This window comes from Macaca thibetana, chromosome 6, assembly GCF_024542745.1.
Source record: "Macaca thibetana thibetana isolate TM-01 chromosome 6, ASM2454274v1, whole genome shotgun sequence".
Lineage (NCBI taxonomy): Eukaryota > Metazoa > Chordata > Mammalia > Primates > Cercopithecidae > Macaca > Macaca thibetana.
In genome coordinates, this window is record NC_065583.1 from 62328016 (window position 1) to 62341728 (window position 13713).

Below are 13713 nucleotides of genomic sequence, written 5' to 3' on the forward strand. Positions count from 1 at the left end.
ATTTTTTAGAGTAGTTTTAAGTTCATAGCAAAATTCAAAGGTACAGCCATATTCCCCATCCTACATATGCACAGCCTCCCACATTATCAACATCCACTACTACATTTATTACAATTGATGAATCCACACTGACACATCACTATCACCCAAAGTCTATAGTTTACCTTAGGGTTCATTCTTGGTGCTGTACATTCTACAGGTCTGAATAAATTTATAATATTTATCTTTAAATCTCTGGAATACATTTTATTTAACCTCTAAATAAGATTTCCAGCTGGGGCTAGTCATGGAGTGGGGAGGAGATGCCAGTCAGCAAGAGATCCGCTGCTGAGGAGAGAAGCATCAACAGCAGCATCGTAGCTCAACAGAAGAACCCTGAAGTCTATGTGGGATTTTTCCGATCTCCCAAATCAAATATCCAGAAAATCAGTGAAAAGAGGGTTGGAATTCATACTTATGGTAGTTGGTAAATCTGGATTCAGAAACTTTACACTAATCGACTCATTATTCCTCACAGATTTGTATTCTCCAGAGTATCCAGATCCTTCTCACACAATTAAAAAGATTGTGCAGGTGGAACTACACAAAGTTTTAATCAAAGAAGGTGGTGTTCAGTTGCTGCTCACAAGAGTTGATATCCTAGGATTTAGAGTTGCAATGGGTAATAGTAATTGTTGGTTACTGACTACACTGACAGGAAATTGAGGACCACCTAAATGGAGAATCATGATAAAACAGATGTCAGATGCCTGATAACAGGGTACAGTGTTGTTTATACTTCATTGCTCCTTCAGGACATGGACTTAAACCATTGGATACTAAGTTTATGAAGTTTTTGCTTGAAAAAGTGAGTATCATCCCACTTATTGCCAAAGCAGACATGCTGATACCAGAGAAACGTCAATAGTTTAAAAACAGATAATGAAAGAAATCCATGAACATAAAATTAAATATATGAATTTCCAAAAACATAAGATGAAGAAAATAAACTTGTTAAAAAGATAAAGGACTGGCCGGGCGCGGTGGCTCACGCCTGTAATCCCAGCACTTTGGGAGGCCGAGACGGGCGGATCACGAGGTCAGGAGATCGAGACCATCCTGACTAACATGGTGAAACCCCGTCTCTACTAAAAATACAAAAATTAGCCGGGCGCGGTGGCGGGCGCCTGTAGTCCCAGCTACTCGGGAGGCTGAGGCAGGAGAATGGCGGGAACCCGGGAAGGCGGAGCTTGCAGTGAGTGGAGATCGTGCCACTGCACTCCAGTCTGGGCGACAGAGCGAGACTCCGTCTCAAAAAAAAAAAAAAAAAAAAAAAGATAAAGGACTGGCTGGGTGCAGCGCCTCATGTCTGTAATCCCAGCACTCTGGGAGGCCGGAGCAGGCAGATCACTTGAGGCCAGGGGTTCGAGATCAGCCTGGTCAACATGACGAAACCCCATCTCTACTAAAAATACAAAAATTAGCTGGGCATGGTGGCATGTGCCTGTAATCGTAGCTACTTGGGAGGCTGAGTCACAAGAATCACTTGAAGCCAGAGTGAGACTCTGTCTCCAAAAAAAAAAAAAAAAGGAAAAAGGACTGTGTACCTCTTGCTGTGGCAGGCAGTAACACTACTATTGAAGTTAATGGCAAGAGAGTCAGAGGAAAGCAGTATCCTAGGGGTGTTGCTGATGTTGAATATGGTGAACACTGTAATTTTACAATTCAAAGGAGTATGTTAGATAGGAACACACATACAAGACTTGAAAGATGTTCCTGATAATGCCCACTACGAAAACTACAGAAGCAAAAAATTGGCAGCTGACTTACAATGGAGTTGGTAACAACAAGAATAAAGGGCAGCTTACTAAGAGCCCTCTGGCAAAAACGGAAGAGGAAAGAAGAGAGCATGTAGCTAAAGTGAAGAAGATGGAGACAGAGATGGAGAAGGTGTTCAAGAGAAGGTCAAGAAAAAAGTTCAAAAACTGAAGGACCATGAAACTGAGCTCCAACGGTGCCAAGAGCAAAAAGGAATTTAAGCACAGGGCAAATAATTAGAGGAAAAACGGTATCAGTTTGAGAATGAGAAAGCAAACTGAGAAGCTCAACTCAACAACATATTTTAGAACAGAACTCTTCAAGATCCCTGAAAAAGAACAATAGAAAGTGAAGATCTTTTAAATTCTCTACTGACCACCAGTTATGCATTAGTTGTCAATGCCAGCTTGGACATCAGTGTTAGATGAATCTGTCTAATCAATCTTCACCAGTTTTGTCTATAATGATGGATTTAACAGCCTGACAAAAATTTTTTTTTGTTATTGTTCTTGATGGAGGTTATGATGCCTTGAATTGTCCATGGTGTTGTGCACTTAGAAATAACAGCTCTAAGTACATTTCCTACATTTTCCTTTTTGTCTTTCATTGAACAGATATCCTCAATTTAATGCAAGAGAACATTTTGTTGTTACACATTCATGTCCTGGTGGTATGACTGTTGACAGGATATTCCAAAATAAAAGGATACTGCAAGATTTTCAACGAGGATAAATTGCCATAATATGATGCAAACTGCTTTTTCGATAATTATAATACAAAGGTTCCATTCAATGAAGCATATACAATAATGTAATAAATACATATATTTATATTTTATTTTATTTTTGAGACATAGTTTCACTGTTGCTGTCTAGGCTGGAGTGCAACGGCGCAATCTCAGCTTACTGCAACTTCCGCCTCCCACGTTCAAGTGATTCTCCTGCCTCAGCCTCCCAAGTAGCTGGGATTACAGGCATGCACCACCAAACCTGGCTAATTTTATATTTTTAGTAGAGACGGGGTTTCACCATGTTGGCCAGGCTGGTCTCGAACTCCTGACTTCACCACTGCCTCGGCCTCCCAAAGTGCTGGGATTATAGGCATGAGCCACTGCACCCAGCCAATAACATAATTTAGTCTAACAAAGTTGATCCTTCCACTGTTTAAAAATACACATGAAAAAAGAAAAAAACCTATATGCTTACAATGCATCCAGAGCTTTTTTATAGTAACCTTTGTTTGTTTTGGATTTTTAAAATATACATTGGCCGGATGCAGTGGTTCATGCCTGTAATCCCAGCACTTTGGGAGGCCGACGCGTGTGGATCACGAGGTCAGGAGATCGAGACTATCCTGGCTAACACGGTGAAACCCTGCCTCTATTAAAAATACAAAAAATTAGCCGGGAGTGGTGGTAGACACCTGTAGTCCCAGCTACTCAGGAAGCTGAGGCAGGAGAATGGTGTGAGCCGAGATGGCACCACTGTACTTCAGCCTGGGTGACAGAGTAAGACTCTGTCTCAAAAAACAATAATAAATAAATAAATATATATATAATCCTCATTTAGTGCCCTCCTTAGCTAGAATCTCATTACTAATTCATTTTTTTACAACATTTAATTTAGATATTTTCCATATATTGGCCCTGCTAAAATAGAATATAGCATCTTTCTTATGGTAGTAACCAACAAGGAAACTTTCCTTTAACTCCCTTTTTATACTCTCGGTAAGTAGCAGGGGGAAAAATGCATTCATAGATAATTTCTAGGCAAAACTGTAAAGCTAACGAACCAATCTTTTTCTATTTATGCTGTCTCTCTATTTCACTAGAAGAGAAAAAAAGTCTTTTTACCCTCGAAGAGAAAAAAGTCACCATTCTGCATTTAGTTATATTCATATATTGCATTTCTGTATTTTTGTTTCTACTGTCAAAAATCCACATAACAATGTGATGTAAAAGAAAAGATTTCCAACATAATGTTTGCCACTATTATTAGTAGTAACAGATTTAAATGGTAAATTTAATGTATCTATTGTAAAGGAAATTAAATTACATATTTTAGGTCATATAGCATAATTCATTTAACCATAAATGTTTTAAAACTGAAAAATATTCACATGACGTCTATAATTTGTAGCTCTGTTAATAGAAATATCTTAATTTATAACGAATTTTGATAACAAGCAAATTTTAAACTGATCCACACACACAAAAAAAGTTGGCTGGGCGCAGTGGTTCACGCCTGTAATACCAGCACCTTGGGAGGCCGAGGCGTGCGGATCACAAGGTCAGGAGTTCAAGACCAGTCCGGCCAACATGTTGAAACATCAACTCTACTAAAAATACAAAAATTAGCCAGGTGTGTTGGCGCCTGCCTGTAATTCCAGCTACCCAGGAGTCTGAGGCAGAAGAATCGGTTGAACCCGGGAGGCAGATGTTGCAGCAAGCCTTGATTATACCACTGCACTCCAGTTTGGCGACAGAGCGAGACTCCGTCTCAAAAAAAAAAAAAAGTCATCACCATAATGTCAAAGGAACTAGTAACGTATGTATCTTAATATCAACAACAATTAGTTTTTACTTAATAGACTGACCTATCAACCTCTTTAATGAGCTATTTCTTTTTTTTTTTTTTTTTTTTTTTTTTTTTTGAGACGGAGTCTGGCTCTGTCGCCCGGGCTGGAGTGCAGTGGCCGGATCTCAGCTCACTGCAAGCTCCACCCCCCGGGTTTATGCCATTCTCCTGCCTCAGCCTCCCGAGTAGCTGGGACTACAGGCGCCCGCCGCCTCGCCCGGCTAGTTTTTTGTATTTTTTAGTAGAGACGGGGTTTCACCGTGTTCGCCAGGATGGTCTCGATCTCCTGACCTCGTGATCCGCCCATCTCGACCTCCCAAAGTGCTGGGATTACAGGCTTGAGCCACCGCGCCCGGCCTTTAATGAGCTATTTCTAAGACAGACTGCTTATTTGTTAGCATCAAGACTGAAGTTAAGGTTCCCTTCTCATGTTCAAGGAAAGCATTCAAGACAGTCACCTCAGCTAAAAAAGCATTTGTTCCTTGGTATTACTTTCTTTTTTTTTTTGAGATGGAGTCTCGCTCTGTTACCCAGGCTGGAGTGTAGTGGTGTAATTTCAGCTCACTACAACCTCTGCCTCCCAGGTTCAAGCAATTTTCCTGCCCCAGCCTCCCAAGTAGCTGGGACTACAGGTGCCTGCCACCACACCCGGCTAATTTTTTTTTTTTAATGTATTTTTGGTAGAGAAAGGGTTTTACCATGTTGGGCAGGCTGGTCTTGAACTCCTGGCCTCAGGTGATCCACCCACCTCAGCCTCCCAAAATGTTGGGATTACAGGGATGAGCGACCGTGCCCAGCTCCTTGGTGTTACTTTTGATATGAATGTAAAAACGAGTATACTGAAGTACAAATCCAGTGAGTTGTTGCAAATAATCCCTAATTAGTGGAAGTAAGCAAAAATTTAAGTATCACATTAAATCAAACCTGGATCATGCTGGTGTCTGCTAAACTGTAAAGGCTAGAATGAACTCAAGGAGTATAAACAATTTTCTCCAAATCTATTTTTTAAAAGAAAGGTAAAGAAAGGCCAGGCACGGTGGCTCCTGCCTGTAATCCCAGCACTTTGGGAGGCCGAGGCAGGCAGATCACAAGGTCAGGAGTTTGAGACCAGCTTGGTGAACATGGTGAAACCCCGTCTCTACCAAAAATATAAAAAATTAGCTGAGCGTGGTGGTGGGCACCTATAATCTCAGCTACTCAGGAGGCTGAGGCAGGAGGCAGAGGATGCTGTGAGCCAAGATCATGCCATTGCACTCTAGCTTGGGCAACAGAGCAAGAGTTCGTCTCAAAAAAAAAAAAGAATATTTCATAACAAACAAAAACTCATCAATAGTTGTTAGTGGTTATCTTCTAGAGAGAGGGACAAAGGTGGAGTAGAGGTGAAAAGTAGGCTTTTACTTTTCACTTTTTGTACAAATAACATCTTATGCAAATATTGCCTTTAATATTTTTCTCAAGTAATATTCCAGGCTCCAATTATGACAAACTAGTTTTTAGAATCATAAAAATTATTTACTCAAGGCGGACAGAATGCTTGAGGCCTGGAGTTCAATATCAGCCTGGTCAGCATGGTGAAAACCCGTCTCTATTAAGAATGCCAAAATTAGCTGGGTATGGTAGCACGTTCCTGTAACCCCAGTTTCTTAGGAGGCTGGGGCATGAGAATCGCTTGACCCCAAGAGGCGGAGGCTGCAGTGAGCCAAGATCACACCACTGCATTCCAGCCTGGGCAACGGAGCAAGACTCTGTCCAAAAAAAAAAAAAGTTACTAAAATAATAAGTCCTGGCTAGGTACAGTGGCTCATGCCTATAATCTCAACACTTCAGGAGGCCAAGGCAGGTGGAACTCTTGAGCCCAGGAGTTCGAGACCAGCCTGGACAACATGGTGAAACTGAGTTTCTACTAAAAACACAAAAAATTAGCTGGACATGGTGGTATGCACCTATAGTCCCAGCTACTTGGGAGGCTGAGATGCAAGAATCACCTGGGCCTGGGAAGTCGAGGTTGCAGTGAACCATGTTCATGCCACTACACTCCAACCTGGGTAACAGGAGGGATTCCCCATCTCAAAAATAATAAGTACTTTAGGGAGGCTGAGGCAGGAGAACGGTGTAAACCCGGGAGGCGGAGCTTGCAGTGAGCTGAGATCCGGCCACTGCACTCCAGCCTGGGTGACAGAGCAAGACTCCGTCTCAAAAAAAAAAAAAAATCTTCAAATTCATAGGTAGACCCAGATATTCTAAATCTCTTAGTCTAATAGTACATATTTGACTACAGAGATAAGTTTCTTAATTCTCCCAGTAATAACTTTTACATATTTCTGCCCTCTTTATGGAATGGATCCAAAGATCAAGTACCAAACACAAAGATTTTAACAACTATACGATAATTATAAAATACTACTTTTAGAGGTTGGACATGGTGGCTCATGCTGGTAATCCCAGCATTTTGGGAGGCCAAGGCAAGAAGACTGCTTGAGGCCAGGAGTCTGAGACCAGCCTGGGCAACACAGCGACAAAAAATAAAAAGTAAAAAAATACAATACTACATCCGTAGTACTAACCTTTATTAAGTAACAGTTCAAATATTATCTTTTGAATAAACTAATAATGAACTTCAATGCCTTATCAAGATCCTAACTCACAAGTCAAATCATGGTCTTAAAGGGCAAACAAACAGAAATCAGTGAGCTTGCTACGATGAAAAGTGGGCTAAGAAAGTCACCTCCAATATTTTACTTATTTGAAAACTAAAAGTATAACTTACTTGTCATAAAATCAAACTATTCAATTTCAGAAACATGTTTTGAACAATGTTTCATTACCTGTGGCTGGATTGATGCTGGCTGCAATATGAAAGTGGCAAAGTGCATTGGCATGCAGTGGAGTGTTCCTGTGCACATGATGAGGATCCTGCTGATGTGGCAGATATCCAGTATGTGCCACAAGTGCAAGTGATCTCCTCCGACCTCTTCGAAAATGTCTCAGATTTACCTGTGTGAATAGAAACAAAACTAATGCCTATATTGTCAAAAGTCGTACATGTGTAGGTTACATGATGATTTTCAGAAGTTACATATATCCTAGTTCAGAACATTTTATATGTTTTATATGTAAAAACGCCTTTCAACATTTTATATGTAAAAACATCTTTCAATATTTTGGTATAGCAAATTTGAATCCTGAAGAATAAAGTTATGACTTAAAGTACCTGGATGTTCTCTTAATCCTCACACAATATTTTGCAATTTTTATTAGGCTTATTTTCTTAGAATGTAGTTCCTAAAATCAAATGTTAAAAATTTTTTTTTCCAATACTATTGTTTGTGAATGACGTCTCTACACACATTGTCCTCTTTTGTCTATAGCTAACTCCTTATGACCACATAGTATTAAACAATATTACCATTGCACATGGGACATTTCATAATTTACAAAGCATTTGTAAATACTGTTATTCTCATCTTTCATATGATAAAATAGTCTATATAGAACCCAAGATCATCTAGCTAAGAAGAGACAGGGCAAAAGGTAGAACAAGTCTTCAGATTCCTGGTCAATAACTTCTTTCAGCTATTACTACATGTAACCATTCTATTCGTTGTTGAATCAATATAGAATTTATTATATTCTGAGCCATGAGAATACTATTCAAATTAGAAAAATAGTTGCTGCATAATCATACAAAGCATTCAAAGATAAATTGTTTTAAAATAACTTCTATTTTCAGGGTCGGGCGTGGTGGCTCATGCCTGTGATCCCAGCACTTTGGGAGGCCAAGGCAGGCAGATCACTTGAGGCCAGGAGTTCAAGATCAGCCTGCGTGGGAGGATTACTTGAGCCAACATGGCAAACCCCATCTCTACTTTAAATACAAAAATTAGCCAGGCGTGGTGGCACGCACCTGTAATCCCAGCTACTTGGGAGGCTAAGGATGGAGAATTGCTTGAACGCGGGAGGCAGAGATTGCAGTGAGCTGATACCACGCCACTACATTCCATCCTGTGTGACAGAGAGAGACTCTGTCTCAAAAAACAACAAGCAGCCCTCCCCCCCAAAAAACAAATCCACAAAACATAAAATCACCTCCTGTTTTCAATATTAAGAAAATAATAGGCCGAGCGCCATGGTTTATGCCTGTAATCCCAGCCCTTTGGGAAGCCGAGGCAGGTAGATCACTTGAGGTCAAGAGTTCGAGACCAGCCCTGGCCAACATGGTGAAGCCCTCTCCCTATTAAAAAATACAAAAATTAGCTGGGCATGCGCATGGTGATGTGCACCTGTAATTCCAGCTACTCAGGAGGCTAAGGCCAGGAATACAGTTAGCCAAGATCATGCCACTGCATTCCAACCTGACTGAGAATCTGCCTCAAAAAAAAAAAAAAAAAAAAAAAAGAATCTGTATTACTATTCTATTGTTTCTCGGCCTTCAGGCTATGATCAAATGTATTACTATTCTACCTTTAGCATGTCCAAAAACCAAAAATTGACTTTCACTTTCAATATTAATTTGTAAAGACCCCAAGTTCTGGGGGGTGGGGTGGGGTGGGGTTTCTAAAGATAAAATGGTAGAAAAACAGAATAGGATAAACTACTCAAGCTCTATGAAAGGAAAAATAAGTTATTTTTAGAGTTAAATCTTTGCATTCTCAGATTTTACTTTATGTTATTTCAGCTAAGTCAAATGTAATCATCCTTTTATCATCATCAGTAAACCTAAGATTAACTTCATAATTACAGGTAGTTTTGTGTTTCAGACAAAATCTAGATAAAAAGATATTTTTGAATCAAATAGAACTGAAAATTTTCTAAGAATGATTTTCCTAGGATATAGATTTTTTATAACATTACTTTGTTACCAAAATGGCAATGTACCAAAGGTTTTAAAACTTGTAGTAAGTAATGTAACAAAAACACTCACTTCTAAAGCATTTTGAACTCGTTCTTTACTGGAAGCATTTCTCTTGAAGTTATTTGTTAAATTAATTGATCCAGTCCAATGGCTGTAGTCACCTCCGTATAGCAAACAATCATTTGGCAAAAATGTCTCTACCCAAAGACGACACACATTATCTTTGCAGCAAGTCAACAGTACATTACATACAGAAGCCCTAAGGAATGAAAAGATTTTAGAAGCAAAAATACAAATACCACATAGTATCACAGACAATTCTACGATATTTCTGTAATTACTTAAATGTACCAACTAAGATGCTAATGAAGAAAATATCAATATGTATAGATTTCATCACAGCAAATGCTTGCCAACCTATGTCTTTTCTGCCTAGAATTCAGTAGTTCTTGTTTCAATAATCTTGCCAAAAGTTCTTTCTTTTTTTTAAGAGATGTGGTCTCGGCCGGGCGCGGTGGCTCAAGCCTGTAATCCCAGCACTTTGGGAGGCTGAGACGGGCGGATCACGAGGTCAGGAGATCGAGACCATCCTGGCTAACACGGTGAAACCCCATCTCTACTAAAAAATAAAAAAAAAAAACTAGCCGGGCGAGGTGGCGGCGCCTGTAGTCCCAGCTACTTGGGAGGCTGAGGCAGGAGAATGGCATAAACCCGGGAGGCGGAGCTTGCAGTGAGCTGAGATCTGGCCACTGCACTCCAGCCTGGGCGACAGAGCGAGACTCCGTCTCAAAAAAAAAAAAAAAAAAAAAAAAAAAAAAAAAGAGATGTGGTCTCACTATGTTGCCCAGGCTGCTCTCAAACTCCTGGGTTCAAGCAATCCTCCAGTTCAAGTAATCCTCCCGCCTCATCCTGGGATTTCAGGTGTGTGCCACCATCCCAGCTCTCAATAAGATTCTTTTTACATCTAAAAAAACAAAGACTGAGATTAAGCCACAATCTCTCAATTGACACACAAGAAATAACCACATCTTGTAATAAAATTTTCTGATTTATTGAGTGGATAGTTCTTTGAATTATATCATATGCTTCATTTCTACTTCCTATAAAGGCACCTGCACAGTCACAAAAACCGACAGTAACTACTGAGTACACTTATTCTCTCCTTGCCTAACAGATGCCCAAAGCAGTGAAATGCAAGAATTGAATATTCATGATAAAGTAAGTACTAAACACTTCCCCTCCTTAGTCATCCTTGACTTTCAGTTAATTTCCTTTTTGCCATCTCCTTAAAATAAAAGCAAAAATCAATTACATATATGTTAATAAGTCCCATAAGCATCAAGAACTCAAAGGCTGAAACCCTATCAACAAGGACTACCTTCCATCAGGGAATTCAGTAACTTCAGAAGAGAGAATGAAAAAGTCACAATATTTTGTAGTAGCAACTTGTTCCAGCATATATACCTGATTTTTAAAAACGGAACAATCAGCAGGTTTTATCAGCAACTCAGTGAGTTAAAGTAATGAGAAAAGAAATCAAAATACTGCCTAGTGGCCACTTTGTTATACATACCTACCTGACTAAAAAAGAAGTTGCAGAAGAGAAGGGAGAACAGCATGATTTGTATTGGTTGCTCTCTCCTTCTCCTTCCCTCCTCCATTCTTGCATCTCTCTCCCTCTGGCTCCCTCTCCTCTGTCTACTTCCCTCTCTTCTTCTCCCTTTCTACCTCCTCTCTGGGCTTCCCTCTCCCACCATTCTTTGCTTTCACAGACTTTCCAGGCCACCCTCCCTTTCTACCTCTCTCCTTCTGTCCCCTACCTCTCCCTTCCTAGCATCTTTTTTTCTTTCCTTCCCCAACCCCTTGTTTCTCCTCCTTTCCCCATCCTCACACCCAACTCACTCCATTTTTTCTCATTCTCTTTTCTCTATCCCTGTCCTGGCTATAGCTACACTATAGCTCAGAACATCTAGTCAGCAAAATTCACAAAACAGTGAAAAGTTAGGAAAAAAATGCCACATGGTGTGGCCAAATTGAAAATGGCCATATGGTACAAAATGGGATTTCTGGCTGCACACAGTGGCTCATGCTTGTAATTCCAGCACTTTGGGAGACTGAGGCAGGCAGATCATCTGAGCTCAGGAGTTCAAGACAAGCCTGGGCAACATGGCAACACCCCATCTCTACAAAAAATCCAAAAAGAAAAAAAATATTAGCCCAGCATGGTGGCACACACCTGTAGTCCCTGCTATTTGAGCAGTTGAGGCGGGAGGATCACTTGAGCCCAGGAGGTGGAGGTTGCAGTGAGCCATGACTGGGGCACTGCACTCCAGTCTGGATGACAGAGCAAGACCCTGTCTCAATACAAAACAAAACAAAACAAAAACACAACAAAAAACAAACAAAAAAAAAATAGGGAATTTCTACCTGTATTTAAGTAATAGGTCTCTATAACCTACTAAAATTCAATACGATATTAACTCTTTCCAGAACTACAGACAAAAAAGAAGGGACTGGGGGTATGTATGTGTGTGTCACTGTGTGCTTGTGTGGTTAAACTTACACCCATTTCAGAGAAGAATAATGTAGGGTATTAACCTACTCTTTCTTTTCCTCAGATATGGCGGGTGCAGTCAAATAAACATACAAGAACTAATGGTATATCCTCTTAATAAAGCTATTTTTTAAAAGAAAACCAGGGAAGAGATACTAGAAGGTACAAGATGACAGATTATTTATGTAAAAATATAAACAAACAATCTGGAGAAAAAAGATGACAGGATTAGACACAAAACAAAAAGAAAAAGAAAATATGTACAACTCTGTGACTTAAAGACATCTGATATGGAGTAAATTATCCCAGCTTAAACTCCTTTAATATGGCTCTTATGCTAAGCATCAAACATAGTTGACCCACAGCCAGAGATGTGCAGGCCAGAGACTATTTAATATTACTCCAATCTTCATAGGCTCAGAAGTCCTATTAACTACGAACTCTCAAAAGTGAGAGAAGCAATCAAAAGTAACAAAGATGATGTTCCTTAATACGTGGGGGAAAATGACCAATCCACTGACCTAGGCATATATTTGCTTGTTTTACGCCAGGAAAATCCATTTACGGCTCGAGGATGGGCCAGATACACAAAAGAAAAGTCAGTTTCTCCTTGGGATTGTTTTTCTGAACTTCTATCTGGAGAAGTAACAGCTGTCCGCCAGTTTTCTACATTATACCATACCTTCAAAAGACAGTCATCCTAAGGAAAAAAAAGAAACCAGAAAAACATGCAGATCAGAATTACAGATTAAATCAAATAGCAAAAGTAAGACTTTTCTCCAAACAGCAAAAGTAAGACTCTTCTCCCCAATGGCAAGAACTTGGGGATGGGAAGAGACGTTGGGCACAGAGGAATTAAGAACAAAATTCTGATTCTGGCACTTTTCTATTAGCATTCCCTAATTGTGCTTTAAAAACTGAAGTGCATGAATGTGTGTAATGTGTTCAAGAAAAATGCTTGCTAATTACTAGAGTATGGGGAATGGAGTCATTCAGGAAAGACTGAAAGATAAAACTAAGGATTTCTTTTCCAGTAAGCCAAATATTAAAAAAGAAATCAATACCACTAGCAGACTTATGAAGACTGCTAATTATTGGAAAAAAAAAAAACAACAAAGTACTTTTCATGAATTTTCATGTGACTTTTCAAAGAAAATGTTGATGATGAAAATAACAAGTTAATATATAAATACTACATAAAATACTCTACGTACAATCAAATTTATAGTCCTAATTTGGGAAATAAGGGAAAAGCAAAGGAGACTAGAATGTACCAGGTACTGCTTTTAAGCTATAACTGAGTTCCCACCTGTAAAGTCAATCAGAATAAACAGCTCCACTTCTCTCCTAAAAAACAAAAACCTTACTGTGGTTTTAGAGTATCTTACACTCTTAGTTTGCAGAAGGCTTTGAGCCATGAGAACAATAACTTGACTTATTAGCAGTTCATGGAATGCTCTATGAACCAATGAATAAAAATAACTTCAAAGCAACACACTGCTTTAAAATCAACAGGTAATAACAAAGTATGCACACTAAAGAAATGGTTACTAGTATCTTTCTAGAAAGCCTATGAAGTCTTATATATTAAAAACAGCCTAATATACATCAGCTAAAACGTAATATAAGTTGAAGCTATGCTTTATTGATTGTATACTACATGAAAGGCACTGTGCCGGTGACTCTATACTGCCTATATTGTCTAAATTAATCCTATGATTAACGATCTATGAGGTAGGTGTTTTTTTCCTCATATTACATATGAGAAAAGAAAGGCTCAAGAAGATTAACTTGCCCAAGAGGATAAAGCTGGTAAATGGCAGATTTATATCCAGATCTGCCCCTATGTCTGTGTTATTTCAATTATATCACACAGTCTTTTAACACCACAATAATGTAGTCAATTTCTGCTACTTAAAATTTTTAATGGCCGG

The 13713-nt window shown here is 39.3% G+C and overlaps 1 protein-coding gene and 1 pseudogene across 8 annotated transcripts in view; one reads left to right on the forward strand and one right to left on the reverse strand.

Moving 5' to 3' along the window:
• Window positions 1–13713, reverse strand: part of DMXL1 (Dmx like 1) — a 175844-nt gene that overhangs the window by 120093 nt on the left and 42038 nt on the right. For all 8 annotated transcript variants that reach the window (XM_050794413.1, XM_050794408.1, XM_050794415.1 and 5 more), the window contains 3 exons: window positions 12301–12479; window positions 9295–9484; window positions 7199–7367 (listed from right to left, as the gene is read on the reverse strand). In XM_050794413.1, the coding sequence (XP_050650370.1) occupies window positions 7199–7367; window positions 9295–9484; window positions 12301–12479 (538 nt within the window). The remainder of the gene's footprint in view (window positions 1–7198; window positions 7368–9294; window positions 9485–12300; window positions 12480–13713) is intronic.
• Window positions 303–2149, forward strand: LOC126957052 (septin-7-like; annotated as a pseudogene).